The sequence below is a fragment of the Urocampus carinirostris genome, chromosome 19, assembly GCF_059441175.1.
Source record: "Urocampus carinirostris isolate Australia breed hairy pipefish chromosome 19, RoL_Ucar_1.0, whole genome shotgun sequence".
Taxonomy (NCBI): domain Eukaryota; kingdom Metazoa; phylum Chordata; class Actinopteri; order Syngnathiformes; family Syngnathidae; genus Urocampus; species Urocampus carinirostris.
The window spans coordinates 9,516,269-9,543,434 of NC_142367.1; the positions used below are offsets into that span (position 1 = coordinate 9,516,269).

Below are 27,166 nucleotides of genomic sequence, written 5' to 3' on the forward strand. Positions count from 1 at the left end.
TTTCTTCAGAGTAACACGTAGGTCTTTAAGCGCTCCTAGTGGCTCGCTGGCACTTTTTAAAAAGTGTTTGATCATGGGAAAATATATGGTTTCTGTAGGACAGGATCAAAAGGTAAAGGCAACTGTTTACATGATGGCCTTAAAATATCATGTGAAGTAAAGGGGATGTGTCTTTAATCCATACAATTATTAAAATTATATTTTGACAGGACAAAAGTTGTTTGTAAAAAAAAAAAAAGTTTATAATGTACATTACTTATATTTGTGAAACAAATACTCGAGCCTGTAAATCGGGCTTTTTTTGAAGGATAAATAAATAAAAAGGTTTCTATTTTGCAGGTTAAAACTATCACGCTTCTCTTCAGTGCTAGTAAAACCCAAGATAAAAAATGTATAAAATTATACAATTGTAAAATACAAATGATATTAAATAAAAATGTGCATATTCAAAGTGGTAGTTGGACAGTATATTGTGCTTATGGACGCTGGACTTTGAGGCAGCTATGGAGCAAAATAGTGTTTTTCAATCAATTTATGGACACAAAAGATAAATAATGTTTAATCTTGGAACTGAATACATCAATATAAATAGAAAATTGTCATTTGTATTGAATGTACCAATAAAAACGCTTGCAATCGTCCGCTTTTGGCAAAAAACAGCGTTAGTTAACTGTGCACGTTAGATAAATTAAAAATTGTTAGAGTTGAGCGGTGGTATTAGTTTTTTGGGAGGGGGCACGCTGTCATACATACAAAATAGGAGCGAGGGGGGCTCATTTTGTTGATAGCGGCTGACATGCTGCGCATGAGCTGCAAACCGGAATGACAAATTTGACTCTGCTGGGTCAAATTATGGATTTTTAGTCCAAAAAAAAGTGGAATCTTTTTATGACCTACCTGAGATTCCAAGAGAAGTCTGCTGTCGTCCATGTTGATGGAGATGTGGCGGGAAAGAGTTGCTGCCATCAGAGCCACTGAGAGGGGACAGGTAGGCTTAGGCACTCACTGCTGTTTGCCATTATATACATCAGAGTTATATACAATTATTTTGGGGTGAATTATTTTCCTTTTTTCATTTTTCACCCTTTAGTACTCCTTTTCATTGTTTTCTCTTTTTTTCTTACTCCCTTTTCACTTAGTGACACTTAGGCCCAATCCCATTTCTCTCACTCGGCCCCGAGAACCCTCCAGTGAGGTCCCTCGATAGAGGAGTGCCCTCATCGAGTGGAGTGCAAAGTGGAAAAGGTTTGGACAAGACTTGCAAGGTTCCACCCCTGTCCAGGAGATGGCGGTAATATTAATTGGCTGTAGACCTTAGTGACGTATAGGCCTACGTCACATGTAAACAACTCGAGTCTCAACGTAGTGTGTCAGTTGGAGAGTTCGTGCAACGTTAAAAATGCCCGCTACAGCTGTGTTATTACCGATTGCCTGAAAGCTCATCATCTTTTCCGTGTCTCCAATCAACGGAGGAGAAATGTGCTATACTGAAGACAGCTTTGGCGCTATGTAGTGCTGATTCATCTTTACAAGGTACGTACACTCATTAAAAAAAATGACCCGTTCGGTCAAATACAGTAAGAGTTAACATACAATGCACGTTCACATAATACCCTATGTTTGTGTAGACATAAATGGCAATCTACTTATTAGTATCTTAATGCCATTTTATGACATATAGTAGGGGTTTTGAATGTGTGACATGACGAAAAGTAAACAAACACAAGAACAGTCCACCTGACCCTTAAGCTGACATAATATCGTCACCAAACTTCCCTGTACGACCCAAAAACCTTAGTTCATAAGGAATTTAATTCAAAAGAGTTGTCATTGGATATAAAAAAGGTCATTTCAACATTTTTTCATGATGCTTACATCACAGTTAAAGCGGTCTTTTTCTTTTCTATGCCCACTTTTATGTCTAAATTGTTATCTATTGTGTTCCAGAGTGGCTGTCCCATAAGCGTGGACAGGTTGGACAGGAATGTTCCCATCCTGTGCTTATGGTTGGATGTGGAGTCAGAACTCATTCAGGACTTAAGGTTGAGCAAGAAGGTTATGTGGGCCCTGCATGAGCTGCTAAAGAGGGAACAGGGCCGTGGCTGGAGGTCCTGATCTACGTGTACTGGCTGGCCCACGCTCTGTCCTACCGTGTGGTGTCACGGGTCTTCAGGGTTCCCAGGTCCACCGTACAAAGAATTGTCCACAGTTAATATGGAATAAATTGCCCAAAAGCCATATTTAGGCTCTTTAAGTCAGACCCACATTTGCATTATGTGCTTTTCTGCATTACTATTCAATAAACATCTTCATTTTGAGTAACACCTTGGTGGTTTATTTCATAATGATGTGAGATACTGTGTGTGAACTATGTGACTGTTGGACAGAAAACAACTACAAATCACTCCAGCTTAAATAATAGTTTACTTTCAGAAAAACAAACTCACATTGGGCCAAAATACATAATAGTAAATAATGTGTCACAAATTTTAACAAAAATATACCAATACTTCCATGAAGCTGGAAAACACAAACTGGAACTTCATTGAGTTCTTAATAAAAAAAACAATATTATCCTTTTATAAAACAAAGGGAAACATTGCAGAGATGTCACTGTTCTGGAAATTTGTCCACGAGCTTCCCAAAAAGGACGGGAACCGCTCAGTTTTGGCCACAGTTTCTTCGAGCCTTTTCCTCACTCCGGCAGACTCCGCTTTCAAAAAGTCAAGGAGTGTATCGTGCTTCCTTTTTTTTCTGGGTGATTTGGGGTTTGGCGCCGGATTAGAAGGTGCCAACGACGTGCCCGGTGGTGTGGATGGCGTGGTAGCTGTGATGGTGACCAGCTCTTCCACGGGACGTTCTACAGTGGCCTTTAGGTTGGGTGGAAAAAACAAGAATTACTTAATGCTGATGTATTGTACAAAAACAACTGAGTATAGGATGCTCAGCAAGTTGATGTGAGACAGGAAATTATAGGATGTGTTCTGGATAATTATTTGATAGTGAATAGATACACAAAATTGACATGTTATTCTTATGGCTGTATGAGCCTTCTATTGGCCAGCATCACATATGCTTTAGAATTGTCTCCACATTTGGACAACATTTTGAGAAGGTAATTAGTTTACTTAATATGTGTTTACAGAGAAGGCAGTGGACTATGTGATAGTAGTTTGTTTCAACTGTATTTCCACGTGAAATTCGGAGACATTACTCATAATGCATGATGAAAACTAATGCATTCTGATCTCACATGAAAGAATCATATTGTAAATAAAACACGACACCCGAAATTGTGTGCAGTAAACAAGCGCTTATGTCCAGAACGGTATTCTGACTATGCTCCTTTAGCGACTGGCCATGTACAGTAGATGTAAAAGGACGACTCGTTTAAGATAAAAACAGGGATGGGCTGAACCGTGATTTTCTGCCCAGTTATCCTACTTTAAAGTTTGTAGCGTGAAGATTTTTTTTTGCCAGCTCCCTTGGTAGATTAGTGCACTTCGTAAAGTAGCGATTTTGCAATGTTCGTGTTTTAACGCGAAAATACGATTTTCTATTGCATTTACGTCTAACTAAGATATCTCAATACATTTTGTTGCAAATACATGCGTGGTTGTGGAAAACTACTTACATTTGTGCGGTTCCTTTCCGGGCATGTTTGTTGATATTGAGAATTCGCAAAGCCTTCTGGGTAGTCACTTCGCCGCCAAGTGAGGTCGAGAGCCCCCTCGGTCTTGAAGTGGCTACGACATGGTTTGAGGGCACTTCTGCCTCGGTCTTGAGAGTATCGGGACACACCCCATTTTCACGTGAACGCGCAAACCGAGTGACTAGGGCACATAGCGAGTGAAAGTGCGAAGAATGGGACTCAGCCTTAGTCCCTCTTTTCCCTCCCTTTACGCATTCTTGTCTTCTATTTTTGTCAATGCTTTTCTCGCTTTTTCTTTCTATTTTTCCCTTTAGTCACTCATTTTTTCTTCGCCATGCTCACATTTTCCTTTTACTTACAGCTTCCCCAATTACTCACTCCTTTTTACCTATACTCAATCCTTATGACCTTATGTCCTTTCTCACTTCTTTCTATTTACTCACTCATTTTACCCCTTAAGCGGTTTTCTTTACTCATCATTACTACTTTTCCCCTTCGGTCTTTTCTTGCTCCCTTTTCCTTTCTGCACACATTTTCTCATCTCCTTACTATTTTTACCGCCTTCATTCACATTTTTCGCCCTTCACTCACTACTTTTTTCCCTTTACCTACTCATTTTGTCCTCACCCCTTTCCGCTCACTGACTCCTGTCAATATTCCTTTCCCCTTTACTCACTTCTTTTTCCATTTACCCATTACTCATTTTTCCCGTATCCGTTCCTCTTTACTCCTTACCTCACTCCTTTTCTCACTTAATTTTTTCCTTTGCTCAATCTTTTCTTAGTTCCCTTTTCCCATTACTTACACCTTTTCTCTCCAACTCATTCTGAACAGTTTCTTTTTATTCACTCGTTTTCTCCCTCCCTTGTTCCTTTTACTCCCGCTTTCTATTTCCATTTACTCACTCTCTTTTAACCCTTTACCTATGCCTTTTTTCTCGCTAACTTACTCTATCGCTCCTTTTTACTAATCTTTCTTTCCCTTTCTCCTTTTGTTTCCTCTTTCCTCTCTCCATTCACTTTTACTCATTCCTTTTGTCCTCAGTGCTTTAGCCCTTACTCATTTACTTTCCCTTTATATTATTTTTAACCCCTTTTTCCTCTTACTTTTGGAAGCCATGGCCCCCTCAGCCGTGATGACGTACGGGTCGCATCGGAACTCCTCCAGAGATGTGATGGTACACTGGCCCACTACAGGCTTCCGGCCGAAGGGCCTGTGGTCGATCACCTTCAGCACGATGGGCGGCGTGTACATTTCGTCTTTGGGCAAAAGCTGGAAGGATGTTGAAGGGAAGAAGAAGTCAGACTGACGGAAGCATTTTCAAGGCAACGGTGGTGCCTTTTACCACTTTGATGAATAGGACAGAGCCAGGGAAGTTGGGACTCTTTTTCATGTTGCGGATGACGGTGGACTCAACCCGCTGCCCACCGCACTCCACCAGCAGGCTGGGCGAGGACACACTGGCCAGCTGGTACGCTTTCATGTTCCTCAGACCCCAGGCCAGAATCTGCGAGAGACCATAAACTGGTTTAAAGACCTTGTGATTGAAACAGACAAAGGGAAAAAAAGTACCTCCACCGCGGTCAGCTGGACGACCGGCCGGATACCCTGCGGGACCATGTAGAGGTTTTCGGCCCTTTTTGGAGGTACCAGTGGGAGGTCAGACTCTCCAGACTGGTTCGGACAAGGCAGATGATAAACAAAAATGTCCACACACAAAATCATTTAAAAAAATATGATCAATGAATGTTTTATCTGTCATTATTTCCTAAAGGTGGGGTGCGTCGTTTGAGGTGTCCTTAAAAAGTTAATTTTCTCCCTTGTGTATGTGTTAACAATGCCCGACTGAGTTGAAAGAGCCTTTATGCTTTATTTTCCACTGCGCCTATTTGCTTTCATCTAACAGAGCTGTTCAGGGCAAAACACAGTAGGTTGAAGAATGGGAGCGTGCTGGAGTCTGATCAGGTTTCTTTGTTTTTATTTGTAGGTTTAGCATGAAAATTGTGAAAGTCCGTCCCCAAGAATGACACAAAAATAAAATAGAAATAGAATTTATCCGAGCCTATCTAAGAAATGCTCCTACCTGCGCGTGCATCATGAGTGAGCTGAACAAGGCTGCAACCATGACAAAGCCAGGAGAGGGCAGCAGAGTAACACATTTCTAAATTTTGTACAGCTCCTTTGATCAATTGTAATGTATAATTCATTCCAATTCAAGTATTCCTTTGAACAGGAATTCTGCTTTTCCATTTTTAATTGTAACTATTGAAATACAAGTAATAAAGACAATTAAACAAGAGCTATAATTTTGACCAGAAAATCTATTTAACCATTTCTAAATAAAGTGATTTTAGGGCTGATTTAAATATCTATTTTAAAGTAAAACCCAATTTATGAGAGTTATTTTATCATTTTAAATTTGTTTACATTATTTTGAAACCAAATTACTTTTGGGGAAAAGGGAGTTGTCTTAAATGAATATTATTCTTATTTGACATATTATTCTTAAAAAATATATATAAAACTTTTCTTGAATTAATGAAAACAATGTTTTTTTTTAATGTAAAAATTGGGGCATTAGGCCTTTAAACAAATAGATAAATGAAGCAAACATAATTGGTAATTTGTATATGACAGCCCAGGAAGTTGGGCTCGATGAACCAAAGTAAGAGATGGGATATTTTTTTCCCCAAACGTAAAATTAAATACAATAAATGTGCCAAGCCCTTAATGAGGATGTATTTTTTTACAGCATTTAAAAAGCTGAACTTCCAAATATAAATTACAATGTTGTGGTGAGTGGAACGTGGGTGGGGCTACCAATTTCTGACATAAGTCCAAACCTTGTCTCAGCTGCACCTATCTACAAAAGGGTTTCGTTATTTTTCTTAAAAGGTACAAGTCTGCCATTTGTACAACGATTCAAAATGTCCCAAGATGAAACCGAAGCTCCTGAGAACGTACCTTGTCCTTGAGGATGAGCTCAGCCGCCACCAGCGCCTCTCCTTCCTGACGCCCCCGCTGCACAATGGGGTGCCACAGCAGTTTGGGCGTCTGATCCACGCCGGGGTTCATCTTAACTAACGGAGAGCAGACGCAGCGGCCCAGGAGCTCGTCCTTGCCCTGGCGTGACACACAAATTTTTCTTAGGGCGGATTCACGAAAGGACGCACCGGGTGCGCCATTACCACTTGGTCGTGGTCGTAGAACTCTATGACCACGTCCGGCGGTCGTTGTGCCAGCGCTTGGGGGTTGCCGAAAATTTCCACGTGGTTGAAAATAAGAGTTTGGTCCCAGGTGGGGTTCAAGGTAGCGCGGAGCTTCTCGGTCGTCTTGCTCAGGTGGAGGAAAGAGACGTGCGCGTAGGGATCTGGCAGGCAAATGAATGAAATAAGAGTGAAATAAAAAAATTGATAAATTTAAATAACAGTATAAAATTAGAAGTATTAATACATTTTAAAAATGATATGATTTAAAAAGGCAATCAAAATAATATTTTGAAAATTGTTAAAAAAAAAAAATATATATATATAGCAAATTAATACAATAATGAAATTAATACATGTTTTAAATCATCAAAAAAATAACAGTATAAAATATTTTTTTAAAATGTGGTATAAAATAAAAATGAAGGGATATAACAAAATCAGAATAAAATATAATGAATTAATCCAATTACATAAGTTCAAAAATTAACACATACAGTATATATATATATATATGTTAGAAAAGTATTTAAAAAAACAACAGCCTCAAAGTTTCCTCATTGTCCTCATGTTGAGGTTTGAGTTTTAGGGGATGGTGTAATAATAATCTGTGGTTTGCTTTAATCTGTGGTCTGTGCAGCCCTTGGTGACTCCTTGTCATTAGGGGTTTTCAAATAAACACGACGTGACTTGACATAGCATAAAATAAAGAATAACCTGAAAATAGAAAAATAACCCCAAAGATAGGAATAAAACTAATTAATACAATACAATTTAACTTAACTAAAAAAGAAAAATAAATGACACAAATACCAAAAATTGGGAAATTTAACAAAATCAATAAACGTAAAAACCGAAAAATAACATTTGACAAATACATAAACTGAAATAAAATATAACAAAAATAGAAAAAATATTGTGGCAGTTTAGTTCCCCATAAAGTACCCACATACCAGAAAAACTGTCTTTGTCCATGGACGTCATATTTCTGGCTTGATAGACATAAACACGCAAATGATAAACACATGACCCTGAAATTGGAAAGAGGACAAGACGGTCACATCTACATGTTGTCGAGAGACATTTCTATTAACCTCCATACTAGTGACTCACTTTCCAAGGAGCAGGACACAGTGGGTGTGTTGGCACCAAACATTTTGGTGGCATCGCCCTTGCTGCTTTTATCTCCTTCGTCCGTATCGACGCCCTAGAAAGTCAAAGGACAAAAGATCCGCACTTAATGCAAATGTCAATATTATTTTTGGGATGTGGAAAACGTTAACAATTCTTATCTCATTGGAGAACAATTTTTTCTATTTACTTTTACTTTAATTATTTTTTTATAAGAACAATTCGTTTTACTTCATTTCATTTTTATTACAAGAAATAATTTTATCCTGTACTTTTTAATTTATTTTTGTACTTAAAATGAAATGAGGTAATCATTTTTCTATATTTTTTTTGGACTTTTTTTCTGTAAAATGAAAATAAAACTTGAATATCTAATAAAAAAAGATTAGAAAAATGTTTTTGTCTAAAAAAAGTAAAACACATTTTTAAAAATCGGGGGGAATATTAAATAAAACAATACAAAATGTACCACTTTCTGGGATCTTTTTTATTTTTATAAATTGTAAAACTAAGACAATATTTGAAGGAGCTGTACGGAATTTGGAATTGTTTTTACTGAGGGGTGGGGGCATCTCCTAGGTTGTGTCATCATTGCAGCTTCTGTCAAGCTCTTTATGGTGCGTGTGCAAGTATGTGCATTTCTTATATGCATTTGAATAAACTTTTTTTCTCTCATCCTATTCGGGGTTTGGCTGAGCGTTTGAACTATAACTGAAAGAAAGCTTCTCTTACCTTTACCATTTTCATGCTACACTAACAAATAGAAACAAAACAAAAAAAGAAACGCAGGGACGGGCATGTAGGGACTCAAACACCCACACCAACCTAATGTGTTCCGCCCTGAACAGCTGTGCTAAAAGCAGAAATAGAAAATAAAGCACAAGGGCTTTTTGAACTCAGTTGGGCATTGTTAACACCTACTTATTTTAGAGAAAATATTCTACTTTCAGTTTTTTTAAGGAAACCTAAAACAACACAGCCCACCTTTAAAAAAATATTACCTGCTAAGTGGGATTTTACCTATTATTTTTCTTGGGTGACGCCTGAAGTACTCACCAGCGCCCCTTCCAGTTTGAAGATGGCCGACGCTCCCAAGCGGTCTTCCGGCGCCATCTTGCGCCGCCACCGTCTCCGCCGGAACGAATCCGACGAGCGCTCCTTGCGATGGAACTTCCTGCCAATCAGCGAGGAGAATTCCCATCCCTCCGGGTCGCCGCCAGCGCGCCTCTGCTAGTTAATTATAGTCTTTTTCATTATTTTGATTTTGATTGTATAAGAATCACACAATACTGACCTCTGGGGCGGCGCCGGCAGGTAGCGCGGCTCTCTTGCGAGGTCGCACCAAGCGCCTTCTGCGGTGAATGTGGTAAACTTTCTCAGCCGGAACCCATGATCGAGGTTTGTCATCCGGGGGGATGGTCAGTCCGTATTCCCACCCTGTAAGGCGAAAAAAATAAAAAAATAAAAATTAACTGAGTGTCAATTGCCAACAGGGTCTAGGTCAGAACAACAAAAATTAAATTAAATACAATGTAAGAAGTCCATGTCCAATTTATGTTAACGTACTTTGTGCAAACTTTGTTACATAAAAAAACAAATATAAACTTCACTAGCAAAAATGAAAGCCCTCACATTTACTTATGAAGCCTACTAAGTGTCAAACGAGGAATGTAAGCGTCCAGTAAATTCTGTAAACTTAAATCTATTAAAAACAATATTTCTATCTATTTGTCTTCCGGCGTTGGCCGTGTACTGCAGGAAATTCCGTCTCGACATTTAGAAACAAAACCTAAGTATATACATATATCCATCCATCCATTATCTGCACCGCTTGTCCTCAGTTTTGACAGTTTTGCCATTTCAAGATTGATTTATTGTGAAAGAAAAATGCATTGGGAAAAAATAATATAAAGCTCAATTCTTTTAGGGCAAAATATTTACCTCATGTAAAAATTCATGCATTTATTTTGAAGTGTAGTAGATACAAGATTGATTCGACCAACCAGATTTCAGAATTATTCTTCCTTTGATAAAATGTTTTTTTCCATTTTATTTCTACCTTGATCATCCACAGCTCTGTTGTCGTCAACCGTCCACTCGTCCTCCCACGACCAACCTGGCGGACACTCGAATTCTCCTGGATTTCGGCTCTTGTCACCGTTCTAAGCAACAAGACTTTTAATTATTATTCCCTTTGAGCTGAAATTGTTTTTCCACATCCGTGAGCTTCTCACCACATCGGTGAAAGGCTCGGAGGCGTCTTTCCACTCTCCGCCGGGGAAGCGACTCTCGTTTTGGAAAACCTCATCCATGAATTCCGTGTGACCCGCATCCGCTTCTGTTAAAAGACTTCAATGCAAAGAAAACTGACTTGGTGAGATAATTCACCACTAGAGGTCGTTGTAGCTTAGAATGGTGCTCAAGCATGTGAAATTGAAGAAGACGCTACGGAAACCTAAAGGATACCACTTCTGGAATCCGACTTTTATATTTTCTTGCATAAGCCAATAGCTGGAGTTGGTCATAAGAAGAAACAGTTGGGGGGGAAAGTCAAAGATGCCTGAATGATGAGACTCTGGGAACTTGCATGAACAACTGTGCAAGGACAAAGCATGCTTTATTTTCAACGAGCAGCTAACATCAACAATACCAGCAAGTGAAAAGCAATAGCCTGCAGCCAAGAGACCAATAAGAGTGTTTTGGAAAGAAAAAACGGTGAAAGATGCCTGAATGATGGGATTCTGACTCAGCTGTGTGTAGTACGTGGGCTTTATTAAACCAGCACCAGGACAAGCTAGCCTTGCAAAAAAATGTCATTTTGGCTTCCAATGTTTCAGAATGGATACCAAACACGGCATCTTCTTTAAAGGTGTGAAATATACTCACACGTTTACAAACCTAAATTTATTTTTATGATCTATAACATGTGTTTTTATTTATAAGAATGACGGGTTTTTACACCACTTGGAGTTGCTATTATAATACATACTTGAGCTGATGAGAATGAGGCCTAAGAAAACACGAGAAGATAGGACGAGCAGAACTCACGCTCTCTCCGGGTCTATAAACCAGTCCGACTCCCACTCCCATCCCCTAGGGGGCAAGAAGTACTCCTTTTTCAGCTTGAGGTTGCCAGTGACGTCAGAGAATTTGTGGCGCCCCACCAGCCCCGTGGTACCCCACTTGCCGAACATACTGGCTTGGTTTTCGTACTGTAAAAGCAAAAAAATAGTAATTTAATAGTGAATAATGTGATGTAATAATGAAAAAGCTAACTTGATTGTAAACCTAGAGTAATGGTTCAAATGAACAATTTCTATTAAACATTATAACATAATAGAAAATTGATAAAATAATTGTTATATGATGTTTTTTTTTTTATCAATTATAATGTCAATGTTTTTTTCATTTTAAGTCTTATGTTAAGACTTCATTTTTGGTACAGTAAAAAATAAATGTTAATTCCTTTTTAGCGAGTTGATTTCTGCCTTTGCTTCTCGGAAGACTTCATGGTCCAATATTCTCGCATAACATTGAAAAGCCTACGTGCTACCTGAAAAGCTATTCATACATGGAATGATTAAGATGCTCTCAAAAATGTCCCTTATTTACATAAATTAAAAGAAAATCATACATTAATGCATTTTGGATAAATGTGCTAACAAATAATATATGGAGAGGTACTTTTGGTATTATTTTATATGAGTCGCTAGCAGTACTATTATAAGTTTGAAATGTAATTTCCATTTTTTATTTCCTTTGAGGGTAGTTTTTTTTGTTTTGATTTTGAATATGTCTTTGTGAAATGGAAAAAAATTGAACAGGCCTAGGTATTTAAAAACTTCCGCTTCGGCCTACTTTCTTTGGGCAAATGTTTGATACAGTACACATTATTGTATTTTACAGCTGTTTGAGTGCAAATAGTTTGTTTTATTTTGTTAATGATTGATGCAGTTTCTTTCTCGTGTCTGCTGTGCCTAGATTAAAAGACACAAACAAGAAAATTAAGTGGTCGTTTTTCCCTCAGGGTCGGGTGCTTGTTGAGTTTAGAGCAGTATTCTGTCAATCTTTTCGTTCTCTCTTTTTCCTGTTAGCCTATTCCCCGCTTCATCCTGAATGCTGCTAACCTTTGCTCGTTTTGTTATGTGAGGTATTTTACAATCTGGAAGGATTTCTTTGAATTGTGCTTTTTGAGGCACTCTTCTAACTTCATGCATTGATGTTTGATCCATTTCTCCTTTACTTCGTTCAATCTGTAATTTTCTTGTTGCTCTATACTTGATTGCTCCTCCAGGGTTGTGTCTTTTCTTTTTGAGTTTGCGCCCTGTGTCGGAGAATTTCATTGGTGTCCCTCCTCTTTATTTTCTTCCTGTCTGCAATATCTATTTTGCTTCAGTCATATTGTACTGTATCATTTTCATATTTCTAACAACACTTAAAAATCTACATATAGTAAAATATTAGAAAATTCCTTGACCACTCCTTTATGGAAATATTTTCAAGTACACAGATATTAAAGGGCGGCAGTAGCTCAGGAGGTAGAGCGCTCGTCTTGGGATCAAGGGATCCCAGTTCGAATCCCGGCTTGTCCGTGTTACATGTCGAAGTGTCCTTGGGTAAGACACTGAACCCCTAATACCCCCAATAAGCAGGTTAGCGTCTTACATGGCTGCAATACAAGGCCGCTATTGGGAAATGTGAAGCACACTGTAAAGCGCTTTGGGAAGTCATTGACTTGAAAAGCGCTATATAAATGCAGATCATTTCATCATTTCATTTCATAAAGATGTGTAATATATTAACCTCACCAGCTCTGCAAAGACACTAAAAGTTCCCTCGGAAAAGGCGTTGAACTTTTTCTCGTGGGCCGACAAACCCAGCCACATGTTGACGCGGATCTGAACAGGAACTTTCAAGCCTCGGTTCTTGTCCATGGGGTACTGAGGAGAACCGTATTGTCAGACCCAGCTTTTGTCAAATTCAGATTTTTCATGTGTTAGGTCAGACAGGCATCATACAAACATACGTACCAACACTGCAAAGTTTTTTGGCACGTAAAATATGTTGTTGTCGTTAACAGTGATCCCTTGCTGTATCGCGGTTTACTATCACGGTTTCAATAATGTATGATGAAAATCCGCGAAAAACGTTCTGCAGCAGACAATACACAGCAAATGCTATCACCGGGGTAAGTTGCAGAGGGCTACGTGTATGTGTGTGTTGGTTGGGCATGTCTTTGTGTGTGCGACTGCGATAGGCTGGTGTATGCTGTCAGTGAAAGAGCAGGGTGGGCACACAAGCCAATAGGTCCACTAAAAGATACAGCAAAGTACATAAAGAGTTAGAGTTTTACCGGCTCGTTACTTTTAAAAGACGTTAATCAATGAAGTCGGACTTTGAAGAAAGTCAGAAGAGCACAAATAAATGCTGACCACCAGCGTGTGCTGCAGAGATGGTCATCGGGTCTGGAAAGAGACTGAGGCGGCATCAGGAGAGAAAGCAATAGAGTGGCCGCAGGTCTGGTCTACAGTGACGCAACAGCTCTGCCGAACTTGCATCTCACCAATGCCAGATCCATTACCCATAAAACGGATGACGCGGAGCTACAACTCATGAACAACCGTTACATTGGTGCCTCTTGTATTTGAATCATCACGGAGACCTGGCTAAACCAGAGGATTCGCGATGCAAGTATGCATCTAACTGGCCACTTTCTACATCGCTTTTTTTTTTTAGACCGAAAGGAGAAGCCCTCTCATTTTGCTGTACTATTGTATAATGACGGTATGGACCATTCATTCAACTTCAATTCTGTGTTTTTATTTGTAGATCTATATTGTTTTGTTAGAGTCATATATATCATGTTACTGATACCCAATAAATAAACCAATGTTTCTACTTTGCAGGTTTTGATTAGCGTAGGACTTTTTTCGAACGCAACCCCCGTGAAAAGCAAGGAATCACTGTAGTGGGCAAAATGACATAAAAAAAGGCAGGAAAAAACCCCATCTTATTCCACACCATAAAGTGTAAAAATCCCAGTGGTCAACTGTACCTTTAAGAAGATGGTTTGTGTTTTTCCGCAGTGTTGTCCGCAAGCCTGCTCGCTATAGGTGGAGTAAAGAACTTGGTGAGCTGCTACCCGGCTGTAGGCCACCCTTCTTTCCCCGCGAAGCATCCAGATGATCACGTCCGGCATGCTGTTTTGAGGCTGAAAACACAAATTAACAAACGGCAACGATGAGATTTTTATTCATTACCTCTTCTGCAAGCAAAGCCAGCTTTTCCGCCCACGATTCAATATCAGCCAAGGTGTCCGGGATATCTTGAGCCTCCTCTCTCATGCGTCTGGCGGCTTGATTAATGGCCTTCAAGCCGCTGTCTCGGAGCTTCTTGAGTTGGATGTCCAAGGCGGTCAAGTTGGAGCGGCCCTCGAGATTCGGTGTTGGGAAGCTTGATGAAGAAGAAGTGTTAAATAATCTAACGTGGAGCAGGGCGATTTTCATCTATGGCTTACTTTTCAAGGTCTTCAATCAGCTGACTCAGCAACTTCACCCACACGGCAGACAACTGGTTATCATTGGCTTTGGCGGAGATAGCCGTTCGAAAGACCTCTAGGTTTGTTTGCTAAGAAAATATCTTAGTGAGCTCTGGTCACAAGAAGAACGGAGATGTTTGAGATTGTTACCAGGCGCAGATGGATGTTAAGGATGATGTTGACAGTGTCCATGCGGTGGCTGATGTCCTCCCAGAATGAGGTGACCACCACCACTGGCTTGGTGCCCGCCCATGGCAGGTAGTAGTAGTGATTGCCTGGGAAGATGGTACGCTGTTTTCATACAGAAAATTAAAAGACCTTGAAAATAAATAATATTTAAAAAAAATAGACTAGAAAATAAAACTCAGACAAATGTAAAGATTAGGATGAACAACTAAAAAAAAATCTCATCTCATCTCATCAGCCGTACCGCCTATCCTCATTAGGGTCGCGGGGGGGGCTGGAGCCCATCCCAGCCATCTCCGGGCAGTGGGCAGGGGACACCCTGAACTGGTTGCCAGCCAATCGCAGGGCACACAGGGACAGACAACTCATTCGCTCATTCACACCTAGGGACAATTTGGACCGGCCAATTCACCTAAAATGCATGTTTTTGGAACGTGGGAGGAAACCGGAGTGCCCGGAGGAAACCCACGCAAGCACGGGGAGAACATACAAACTCCGCACAGGAAGTCTGGAGCTGGATTTGAACCCACGACAGGTTCCCATGACATGAACTGTGCCGCACAAGCGCTAACCACTGCGCCGCCGTGCTGCCCCCAAAAAAAATAAAAATAAAAATAGAAATTAACATTAAAAGATTGGATTAAAACAAATACAAATTATATTGACAATAAAAATATATGAATGCAATAATATAAATTACATTCATAAAAAATGAAAACAATTATACAACATTAAAAAAATTGAATAAAAATTAGCCATTTATGAATTTGATAGAGATATTAACAGTAAGTAAAGTTAACATTTTAAACAAATTAAAACTAAAAATGTAAAATGAATTCTATAAGGATTACAATAAATATTAGAAAAAAAACATCTCTAAAACATGCCAAAACAAATTACAAAAAAACTAAATTTTAAATAAAATACATATTTGACAAATACATAATATTGACAATTTAAAAATTCAAAAAAACTGTATTCATTCCCGTAGGGAAATTCACACTTCCAGCAGTCTACCCTGTTGCTTATTAACAGATTAACATGATACCCTAGGGGTGCTTGTAATTAAACTTTAAAAAAAATGAAACTTTATATAAAAACAAAATACAAAAAAAATTTGAAAATATGTAATATTGACAGTTAAATATAAATAATAAAAATAACCAAAATAATATTTCCCACTCTTGCCCCAAATGGCAGGGGCCTCACCATCAAACACAGCACAACTGTACTGCGTTGTGGAGGCCAGCGGTTTGCAGGTGGTGTCCAACTTGTTGCCATAGTTACCGATGCTGACCTCAAACTGGATGGGCTCACCCGGTTCCTGTATCATGGAGGCGCTGTGGAAGACGGCGCACAGGCAATACTTGCGTCTCCTCTGGTACTTCTGATGTGGTAGAGCAAAAAAAACAACAATCTAAAAGTGTCAGTTTCCTCTATTTTGGGATATTCAATGATTACCTGCACCACCAGAAGGTCATCACTGGGGATGCCTTCTACTGCCTTGTCAACTTTGCCCTCCAATTTGCTGGACATCTCCACCAGGACCCTGCCCCTATAGGCCACCCCTTCTCCCTAAAGGTGAACATGACCTCAGGAAAGGATCCGAGCAAGAAGCGAGAAATAAATCAGCGTTACCTTCCCCAGATTGAGATCTTCGTACGGATCCGGCAGTCCCGTGAACTCTCTGGGGCTGCCATAGAGGTTGATGTAGCAGGGACCAAAAACTGGCAGGAAGCCCACTTCAGACTCCCCTGTTACAGCTTCGTAGCAGAACAAAGAAAACACATTGGATTTTTGCAAAGAAAAGTTTGAGCTTGTTAGTATGCGTAAAAGGTTTGCTAATAAGCAGTCGAAGCAGATCTTGATTGGAGAAAGTCTGCAAATCAAGGGTTTTTTAAAAAAAAAAGTCGATATTGACAAAAAAAAAAAAAAAAAAACACAATTTATGTAATATGCAGCAGTATAACTTGAACTAGTGCCCCCCACTCAATGCCATGCAATATACAGTATATGGATTTTTTAAATAATATTTGAAAGGTATTAAAAAATAAGAGAAATATTAACCAGATTGTTTTTACATCACCCACTTTTTAGGGGTTGTTTTAACAACTATTTAACAAGTGTTTTTTACAAGGAAAAAAAACTTGACATAATGGGTTGTCTTAGAATATTCAAAAAAAACAAGGCAGCAACCTCAAAAATATGTTGGGTTAATCTTCACACAGTATAGTGGGAGGAACTCTAACAGGGAGATTAGCTAGCAGATTTTGTTTAAATAGCGCAACATGCAAAGGACAACCCAGGTTAACCTTCAAATGACGACAAATCCAAATTTCCTGCATGTTGCTCTATTCCGGGGGAACAAAAACAAGTATTAGAAGTCAGTCAGGGGAAAAAAAAACGGAAAAATGGTTTGGTGAATTGGCAAATAAAGAAATGTTTACCTTCAATTTCACCCCCGGATGAGGCAATTTTGGCCAGGTTGAGGTATGTGGTTCCCACGGCGTCGTTCCCGGTCACGCGATCCCTGCGCATAACTCATATTGGTTATTACACGTTCATGCGGAAAAATAAACTCACGCAAATTCCACAATGTCCTGCTTTGACGTTGAAGACCCCTCATCCCCAGATATTAAAGACGTCAAAGCTACGCCAACACAGGCTCTACTAAGAGGCTCCAAAAGAACAAAACATGAGAAGATGCAGAATATGTAAGAAGACAACTAGTTCTTACTAAACATATAAGAACAAGAAGTAGCACGGGACATACTCACAAGTACATAGAATCACTACATAATGCTCCGACACCAAACAACTCTAACGGAACAAAACATAAGAACAAGACAACAAGAAACGTTACCGTTGGTGGACTGAACGACAACAAGAAGGCCATAACGATGAGACCATGAAATATAATGTTGGAGTACAGGCTAAATGAACAAAACATGAAAAGATGACAACACGGTACTAGTTGGGACACTAAATAGCTCTAGCTGAACAAAACATTAAACAATGAAGGACATGTACTTACATGTGGATATAACAATAACAAGAATGCCAAGACGCCTAGACCATAAAACAATGTTTCAACACTAAACAAAACATGACAGTCAGACAACGCTTAACATATACCAAATGTATATACAACAATAACGAGATTCCCATGATGGACAGACTTTAAAATTCCGAAATGATCAAAAGGTATGAAGGCTAGCCTTGAGCATTTACACAGAGTACAGAACAAAACACATTTAACCTGAAAAGTACTCAAATTGTTTTTGTTTTTTTTACTTCCTTTGCTACAATTTCCTCTTCCACCTTCCTTATCGGCCTTTCTAAGCACGGTGATGAAAAGAGGCAGGAAAAAAGTGCCAACAGGATTAGAGGCTTTGTTATTTTTGGGGAAGGGAGGGGCCGGCGCCGTCTGACTCACAGGCCACTAAAATTCTCCGTGAGGAAAGGCATGCTTTGCACTCACCAATCAAAGACTGTCAGCTTGACTCGCTCACACATGGATGGGAACTAAAGCAGAAAGAACCACACATCAAACATCTTGTCATATTTTGTAAAAAAAAAAAAAAAATCTATATTTTTTTTATACTCGGCACCTTCACTTGCAGATTCAAAACTTGATTCCACTCAGGGTTTGCGTTTTTCTCTATGATCTGAGTACAAAGCTGCACAGAGGATGTAAGTATCTGCTCAGAGTATCGACTCCCAAAGCAAATGAAAGACTAGGCACCTTCTTGCCAGCAAAACGAGCCTCAATGAAAGGGTCCACCAGGTTCTTCTTGTTTTGGTGGGCACCAAAAACGCCCTTCAGTGATTGAATGAAGGCGTCATCCACTAAAATAGAAAAGCAGATTTTTATTTCCCTATCTTTCGGCTTCAAGGGAATACATCGACTTACTTTGTGGTATGTCTTCGGCCCGGAAGACTTTCAGAGACAAGGTTGCCCATCGTAGCGTGACACCGGCGGGAAGAAGCAAGTTGCTTTCGATGTCGTCTTGATCGTCGTTTGAGTCCCTTTTCTCAGACTGTGAGACAAGCAAAGCATTTATTTACAAAAAGAAGAAAAAAAGTCAGGTTTTTATTGATTTTGTTTTGCTTTTTAGCAGATTTGGGCAGATTTTAGAAATATGCCTTTTCTGTTGTTCCAAAAATATATACAGAAAAAATATAATACCCAGTAAATTTAAAATAAAGCAAACCAGACAATTTTGTTTCATGTTTTATGGGAAAAGGTTTTTTGTTCAGAAAAACAAGCAAAAAAATTGTAAAAACAGGGTAAAGAAAAACTTAAGTTCAAAAAATACTCAGATAACAAAAAAAATAAAAAGACAGTGTTTGAAATGAAAAAAAAACATTTTAAAAAGTACATAAACTTATCTCATAATTTGAGGCAAAATTATTCATTAGAAACATTTTTACTGAAAAACGTAAAAAGAAATCTAGGAAATAAAGATTAGGGAATAGGAATATATTTAATAAAACAACTTTAAAAAAAAACACACACAAAGCCTAATCCAGGATAATTTGAAAAAACTAGTGCAAGTGAATTTAGTTTTTTTTTTCATTTTCATAGTTTTATTCTATTATTAATTTTAGTTATATTTTACGGAAAAAGAAACCGTTTTTGTTCTTACCGGCTGCTCGTCTCCGATCCCGATAACAAAGAGACTGACTTTCAGGTATCCTTTTGCTCCGGAGCTGCAGTCATCCGTATCGTTTAGGAGCAACCACTTCCTCATCACACAGTGGCCTGCAGGTAGTAGATTGAGTCCGATGTTTAAAAACAAAATGATAACGCCAGGATTGACACATTGCAACATATGGAAACATGCTTACCTGCCTCATCATATACAAAGCCGACATCAAGCTGTGGGCAAATACACACACACAAATGTAGCAAAATACTGGATGAAATACTCAATAATCACTTACCGTATAAATATATGTATAATGTGCACTCGTGTTTAACACACATCCCTAATTTTTGAATAAAAAAAATTGTTTGGTTTCAGTTTTTTTTAGATCTAACTCATAGTTGTAAGTGTTGTTGAATACTTTCAGACAAGATTAAAATAATTTATTGACAATGTATAATAAACTATGAACACAATAACAGGATAACATTTACAATGTATGTATTCATCCATACATTTCTACCAATCAATCATTGTCCTAATACGGTAATATACCTCGTGTATTACGCGCACCCTAACTTTGAATTATTTTTTAGGTAGAAAAATATCAGTCTTATACACGAAAAAATACGGTACCATACCTTAAATTCTCCCATGAGACTGTCAGCCCTAAGAGAATAGGAATCGTACACCTGCCAAGTGCATGAAATAAATAATAGATGAAAACTATGTAAAATAAATAAAATAAATAATTGAATACATTTTGGGGGCTTACCCGAAAACTGATGTTCTGTTCAAACAGGTCCGATGGGAGCATGTGGACGTTGTAGAAAAACATCTGTTCAAAAGCAGAAGGTGTTTAAAAGTTGATTAAAATGAATAGTAGTAAAGTGTACCTCATCAAAGAAAGGGTTGTTCCCCCTCTTAATCCTAGTCCGGTGGGTCTCCCCGCCTAGCTGGACCTTGACCACCGGCTTGATGTTGTTGCCAGGTAACTGTCGGGCCTCGATGATGCGGACACGGATCTGCCGGACAAAAAATATAATCGAATCACTCCGAACAAAATGCCCAAATCAAAGTCCCGCTTACCTGGAAGTCTTGAGGTTTGTTGACCAGGCGGTGTCGGTTCCGTGACCTCGCCACACGTCGGCGGAGACTGGCAGACGGGTTGGGGCCGGATGTGGAAGAGGGATGGGGCCCATCGGGCGCAGTCTCCTCATCTTGATCGCCGGCTCCGCCTGAACGGGACAAGAGAAACTGAGGTTGCTGCGGTGGCGCCCTTGAAGTGTTGAGCAGAGAGTACCAGAATCCACAGCAGATTCGCCATTGTGAGATTCGTCTGCGTTTTGGTTTGCGTTGGGGGGAGGATCGTAACCCACCACCAGGTTGATAGTTGCCTGAGAAGAGATTCATCCTGTTTGTACTAATTCTTACATAAAACAAGAAAATCACCAGGTTAGAAACTACAGAAGTGTATTGAAGGAAAAAAATCTAGATTTTAAGGAACGGTTTTGTGTGTGTATTTTTCATGTTCAAAAAAACAGGAGACAAAAGAAAATACAAATAAAACTGAGAAGAAGAAAAAAAAAAAATCGCCAAAACACAATATTATAAAGATGATTCAGAAAAACAGAAAAAAAGTCAGAAAAACTGGCAAATGAATACAAACAAATATTCTGGAAAATCGGTTAAATATTTCCAGAAAAACAGAGGTAAAAAAATGATTCCCCAAAAATGAAAAAAAGGCCAAAAAAAAAAAAAAAAGGCCAAGAAAACGGAAAATATCAGCACTGAAACAGAAATAAATATTCCCTTAAAACATATAAATATTGATTTAGGGAAAACTGAAGAACAAAATAATATTGAAAAAAGAATAAATATTCAGAATAACAGAAAAAAACAGACTGCCAAAAACAGGGAAAGGAAAAAATCTTCTTGAAAAACAAATCCCCACAAAAAAACACAACCAATATATATTTCAGTAAACGGAAAATGCAAGTTATTCCGAAAAACTGAAATTTTGGAAATTTAAAATATTCCGAAAAAAGGAAACCATTTCCACAAACCAGAAACAAAAATAATCTGACAATCACAGCAAAAAAACGAAAAAAAAAGACAATAGGCAGAAAAAAGATTGTTTTTTTTTTCCATTTTTAAAGTAATGCAACGCACTCCTGTGAAAAAAAAAACCTTTGCTATCTTTCCTCACCCCAATATTGTGTCCGTCCTCATCGTGCAAATGCACGTTTTTGGAAGGCAGTGATCGAAGCTCACCAGAGGCAAGGTCCCTCAACGGGATTCTCGTTGAACCGATAAATCTGCAAGGGGAAAAAAAACAGATTTTGAGCTGTCTGCACGGATTTCCTGCTGGAAAGAGGGGCTCATTAGTCATAAATATGTGTTCATTGCCTGAAAGAGGCATAATAGAGGTCGCCGCCCTGAGCTAACAGGCTCGGCCTTCTGCCCGGGAGCTGGCAAGATAGAAAAAACACAAGTCAGACGGTCAAAAAAATAATTTCATTTGACCGCTTCCAACGATTCGAGGAGCTTGATAAGACTCCGGGATGCATTGTTAAAATGAGAAATGGGCAGTAGCAAAAGTTTTCTCAAATGAAGCAAAAAACAGTTAGTAGACATTATGGTTGGAAAGGTATAAATTGTTTTGCTCTGCATCGTGATCCCAGTATATGTGTACAAGTGGCGAGTATATATACCTTCGATAGATTTTCCCTTTTTATGAGTATATGAATTGTGAACGCTAATGGTAATATAATTTGCCTAATAACAATGTATCACGCAAGTTTTTATAACCAAATGCATTAAAAAATATTTTTAAAAATTGTCGGACTGGCAAATGGTAAGAATGTTCTTAATTGTAAGTATTATTTGTTTTATTTTACTTAATAAAATCGTTTTTGAATTGAGCAAAATTTTGCTGTATTAAAGTATCATTTTTAAATTTTAATCTTAAACCCATATATAGGGACAAGAACATAGCAGTGAAACTCAAGCAGTGAGACTCATGCAAGCACTGCTTACTTCCATCTTCCTCTACGTTTGCAAAACAGACTCTCACAGCAAAACTGGAAAAGAAAATCCAGGCCATGGAGATGCTGTGCTACAGGAAACTTCTAGGCATCAGCTACTTGGCCCATGTGACAAATGAAACAGTGCGCAACATCATCAGAGGGCCCTGTTGTCTACTGTGCGCAGATGTAAACTTCAGTGGTATGGTCACGTCACAAGATCTTAAGTACTGGCCAAGATCCTCCTTCAGGGCACAGTCCAAGGGGGCAGGAGGAGAGGAAGCCCGAAAAATAACTGGGACGACAATATTAAGGAATGGACTCGTGCCAACTTTGCCACGACCCAAAAACAGGCAAGGAACCGTCAACAGTGGAGAAAGCTGTCCAGAGTTGCGTCCTCATTTGTGCCCTGACAACCCAAGTGGTTAAAGGATCCGTGAACCGTGAAGCGGATTCCTTAAAATAATGGTGAATTAATGAGTTTTTTTGTTATTTCAGAGACATTTTAAACATGGTAAAAAAGTAAAAAAAAAAAAAAAACAGATACTAAGAAAGATACTAAAAACTAGATTATTGTTTTATGCTTGTATTTATTATACATATATATATATATATATATATATATATATATATATATATATATATATTTATAATTTTAATTTTAAACCCATCTTTTTTGCAGTGTAGCCGCTGGATAGATAACTGCTTTTCAAAAATTAAAATATATACTTTAATGTGAATATCTTTCCAAATAAGGCTTCAAAATACAACTGAAGCGTACAAACTTGTTGACAGCTGCAACATCTGGCCAAGAGGCTTGTAAAAAGGGAGGACAGATTGTTGAAAATTTGGCAGCACTTTGTTTCCCTCATCAAGACGACACAGGCCGGGAAGGCATGATAATATTCTGAATCTTGCTACATTTAATCATGTGTAAACATATTAATCGGGAATAACATAGTAAAGTGATGTCATCACCAGAGTCTTTTCCAAAACCATATATTTAGCTTAGCATGCTATCGTCACATACATTTTCAAGTCCTGGAAATCACCAAGATTTTAAAGTCCAGTATTGTAGATAAAGAAAACAATCCTTCTAGGTTATTTTAAGCGTCTCTAAAGCTTGTTAGAGGATAAAATATGCACTTTATCTTCATTCAATTTCCTGTTTTGTCTTCACTGGAGTTGATTTCAGTTAAAGATGCATAGTGATGACATCACTACAATAAACACACATGTCTAGTGTATTCGTACACTGTCACCTCGAGTCGAAACTGTAAATTATTCTTGTAGAATGTGAATAAAAGTATGCTTTACTGTTTTGGATTTTCGAACGCTCAAAGGTAGAATTTTAGACATACATTCGATTTCATAACTGCTACCACTACCATTTTTCACTCCTTTGAAACAACTACTGCTTTTATTTTTGTTAATTTAGCGAACAAAAATAAATCTTTATGCAATACTAGTATTTCTAGTCTATGGCTGATTTATTTTGAAGCGAGACAAAGTCTTTGTGCGTGAATAAACCGCTCCAATGACCACATTAGTTTACCGTTTTGGTAAAAGTTGGCCACTTACGGAATTATTTTAAATATTCTGGAGAGAGATTGTGTTTTGCATGTAAAAACAGAGTGTGCGATTAAATCGACCGCTTTTTGATGTCAAAAGGTTGGCATAAACGAAATTCTCCAGCTTTGTTTCATGAGCATCCACCAAACACATGATGTCATTTACAACATAGTATATTTAGCTTAGCATGCCAAAAATCACGTTTTTCAACGTCATATAACTCAAAGATTTCAAAAATCCAGCACAGTAAAACAATTACAGAGGGTTTAACATATCTGAAGTCTGTTTGAGGATAAAATAGGTGATTTATTGACTCTGTTTTCAGTTTTGTCTGTGATTCGTTTAACTTTGTGTGTCTTGACGTCACTACATTAAATGCGCCTGTATTCCTTTGCTGCCACGTCATGAGAAATTACACGAGTGTAACGCCAAGCATGATGAGCTCATAGTAATCCTTGTTTGGGTTTTTTTTTCCCTTAAGAATAAAAAGCAAGAATTTCAAACCTAGCTTCACGTTCTCCTGCTAAATAAAAAACACGCTAATCACATGACAGCCTCAGGCTTCAAATTTAGAAAATCTAATCAGTGCAGATTGACGAAGCCCCGCCCACTTTGGGCATTGCCATAACAATGGAGATTGTTTTTTGTGCTCGGATTCTGGAAAACTACTCAGGGGTGATGGGGAGGGGAGAGGGGAATCCTGGGCTATGACTGGATTCGTCTTTGGGGAGTGTGTCAGTGGAAAACTTGACTCAACGTGGACTCATATTTTGCAAAGCTCCACCCACAAATGGAGGGGGGGGAAATTGAGTTTATGTTTGCAGAGAAACAGAAGAAACTGTAAATAAATAAAAAAGTTGAAGAGCGGCATGGCACTAATTACGCAGCCAGAGGCAACATTCTTTGTGGCCGCCCTGAATGAGTCCCAGATGAGAGTCCTCTTTTGCAAGCGTGGCCAAAAAAATTGCCCGGGTTTATTTTTCGAGACATGACCAGACTAGAAAATCTGCTGCCGTTCTAGAAATGCGTCGCCGTCCTCCGCGGCTGAATGCACAAACAGCCATTCATCGGCCCACGTGGCCCGGCAAGTCTCGGCATGGCGCGAGGGGGCCGAGGTTGTCGACACCGATTTGTGTTTTTCTGATCTAATTATCTGAAACTGTGAACAAATCTATACAATCCGCACGACTCACTTATCTTTTCCAAAGGTCTCCGAGTCTTTCACAATCACATCGATGTGGGAGTTGGGTTCCAGCGGGGATCCATTCAGGTTAAACTCCAGGACCTACCAGGTCAAGAGATTCAAGACATTTTTGCTGGGATTTAATCATGTGTAACATTTTGTTCATGAATTGGATTTCTCTCCAATGCTTTTTTTTGAGTCATTGGTCCACAAACTGTGGTCAAGAGGGGGCCAAGATCCATTTTTGAGACACCAAAGACATTCATTTTAAAACATAAATTGATTGCGACTAAAAAGTTTTCTTAGGTTCAAGTTAACCTATCCTTGATATGAAAAATCAAAAACAGGAGTAGGTAAACTTGAGTTGCGGGCCCCAATTGGGTTTCAAATTTGGCAGTAGCGTTAGGGTTAAGAGGAAAAAAATATTTTTATTTTCTAACACATTCTCCAATCTATTACCTCAGCAATGCATGACAAAAACAATAATTTCATCATGCATTTTTCTCATCTGTAATTACGAATGAATTTACATGCAGATCTGTGCATTTTACAGATACTAGTTATAATTAATTTTATGAAATTGGTATGGAAACGCACTGATTCAAAGCAAGATAATATGTTAAGTCATTAAGCATAAAATTTGATCATGTAAACAGTTTTATTTATCTCTTGCATGAAATGTGAGAAATATTTTGAGAAACAATGATTAAAGTACAGAAAAATGTACTCAGCTACTTGAATATTGGCCGTGAGGGTAGTACATATTAGTACTTCATGAAAAATATATTTTTATATATATATATATATATATATATATATGTATATAAAATCTGGGGCAAGACACAGAGTCTCTTACACTGGGGACACAACTGGCAAAAGTAGGGTTTTATTAGTACCTCTTTTTTTTACCATTTTATATATAATATACACAGTGTATCACAAAGGTTAGTACACCTCTCAAGTTTCTGCAGGGATTTCATCGTTATGTCTAATTGAACAACACTGGAGAAACATTGCTTTGACAAAATGAAAGGTATTCTGTGTAAAGCTTATATATCAGTGAAAACAATTTCCCCCCTCAAGAATTATTGAAATATAGCCATTAGTAGCTTAAACCCCTGGGAACAAAAGTGAGTACACCCTAAAGTAAAAGTTCCTGAAGTTCAATGTTTTGTGTGGGCACCATCATTTTGCAGAACCACCTTAATCCTCCTGGCCAAGGATTTAACCAGAGCCTCATAAATTGCCACTGGAATGCTCTTCCACTCATTCTGCTTGAGGATGCCCCAAAGATGTTCTATTGGGATTAGATCTGGATACATGCTTGGCCAGACGGTCCCCTTTACCCTTAGGCCCTTTAGAAAAGCCATTGTCATGTTGGTGGTGTCATTGGGGTCATTGTTAGGCTGGAACATTGCCCTGTGACCCATTTTTTGGAAGGACGGGATCATTCATTGCTCCAGTATTTCACAGTACTTACTCGAGTTCAGGCTTGAATCAATGGAATGCAACTCACCATCTCCAGTTAACTCATGCAGCCCCAAACCATGACACTCCCAACAGCATGCTTGACTTTAGGCACAACACAATTATGTTTGTACTCCTCATCTGGTTGCCACCACGCAAGCTTTGCACCATCTGAGCTAAAAATTTATTTTTGTCTTACCAAAGGATATTTGTCCAATAAGAAATGGCCTTTGTTGACAGACTTATTTTCAGTGTGTCAAAGAGATGTGTTTTCAATGAGGTTCTATTAAACATTATAATGAAATATCTGCAGGAATGTGAGGGGTGTACTAACTTGTATGACATACTGTAAATATAATACCTAAATCTAAACAAATATATATCTATATCCATCTACTGTATATATGAATGTATCATCCATCGATCTATCTATCCGTATCTATATATATATATATATATATATATATATTTGATATTTTCTTGAGTTGTGACCTATTTAAAAAACCTGAAGAGTGGCATATGGCCCATGGGCTGTAGTTTGCCTACCCATGATAAG

The 27,166-nt window shown here is 38.5% G+C and overlaps 1 protein-coding gene and 2 long non-coding RNA genes across 6 annotated transcripts in view; 1 reads left to right on the plus strand and 2 right to left on the minus strand.

Annotated features, from left to right (window-relative positions):
• The window catches only part of LOC148347191 (myoferlin-like), a 40,727-nt gene that overhangs the window by 10,591 nt on the left and 2,970 nt on the right, over positions 1-27,166 (minus strand). For 2 of the 4 annotated variants that reach the window (XM_088323522.1, XM_088323524.1), the window contains exons 3-37: positions 25,154-25,245; positions 21,572-21,680; positions 20,666-20,759; positions 20,452-20,600; positions 20,259-20,387; positions 20,138-20,200; positions 20,004-20,054; positions 19,565-19,595; positions 19,363-19,478; positions 18,627-18,753; positions 18,459-18,562; positions 18,325-18,393; positions 18,195-18,238; positions 17,161-17,243; positions 16,352-16,476; positions 16,175-16,288; positions 15,923-16,100; positions 14,678-14,802; positions 14,507-14,616; positions 14,250-14,442; positions 14,045-14,200; positions 12,798-12,929; positions 11,038-11,201; positions 10,224-10,338; positions 10,049-10,151; positions 9,284-9,426; positions 9,046-9,216; positions 7,972-8,065; positions 7,812-7,889; positions 6,841-7,022; positions 6,617-6,775; positions 5,225-5,326; positions 4,998-5,159; positions 4,759-4,924; positions 898-974 (exon numbers count right to left, since the gene is read on the minus strand). In XM_088323522.1, coding sequence (XP_088179648.1) covers positions 898-974; positions 4,759-4,924; positions 4,998-5,159; positions 5,225-5,326; positions 6,617-6,775; positions 6,841-7,022; positions 7,812-7,889; positions 7,972-8,065; positions 9,046-9,216; positions 9,284-9,426; positions 10,049-10,151; positions 10,224-10,338; positions 11,038-11,201; positions 12,798-12,929; positions 14,045-14,200; positions 14,250-14,442; positions 14,507-14,616; positions 14,678-14,802; positions 15,923-16,100; positions 16,175-16,288; positions 16,352-16,476; positions 17,161-17,243; positions 18,195-18,238; positions 18,325-18,393; positions 18,459-18,562; positions 18,627-18,753; positions 19,363-19,478; positions 19,565-19,595; positions 20,004-20,054; positions 20,138-20,200; positions 20,259-20,387; positions 20,452-20,600; positions 20,666-20,759; positions 21,572-21,680; positions 25,154-25,245 — 4,110 coding nt within the window. Of the gene's footprint in view, positions 1-897; positions 975-4,758; positions 4,925-4,997; positions 5,160-5,224; positions 5,327-6,616; positions 6,776-6,840; positions 7,023-7,811; positions 7,890-7,971; positions 8,066-9,045; positions 9,220-9,283; positions 9,427-10,048; positions 10,152-10,223; positions 10,339-11,037; positions 11,202-12,797; positions 12,930-14,044; positions 14,201-14,249; positions 14,443-14,506; positions 14,617-14,677; positions 14,803-15,922; positions 16,101-16,174; positions 16,289-16,351; positions 16,477-17,025; positions 17,065-17,160; positions 17,244-18,194; positions 18,239-18,324; positions 18,394-18,458; positions 18,563-18,626; positions 18,754-19,362; positions 19,479-19,564; positions 19,596-20,003; positions 20,055-20,137; positions 20,201-20,258; positions 20,388-20,451; positions 20,601-20,665; positions 20,760-21,571; positions 21,681-25,153; positions 25,246-27,166 lie in introns of all 4 variants that reach the window. The other 2 variants (XM_088323521.1, XM_088323523.1) reach the window with 2 other exon arrangements.
• Positions 1,146-2,322, plus strand: LOC148347192 (uncharacterized). Its single transcript, XR_015847976.1, has 2 exons — positions 1,146-1,533; positions 1,948-2,322. It is a non-coding gene; the product is annotated as an uncharacterized LOC148347192 (long non-coding RNA).
• LOC148347193 (uncharacterized) lies at positions 2,406-3,872 on the minus strand. Its single transcript, XR_015847977.1, has 2 exons — positions 3,635-3,872; positions 2,406-2,870 (listed from the first exon to the last, which is right to left on the minus strand). It is a non-coding gene; the product is annotated as an uncharacterized LOC148347193 (long non-coding RNA).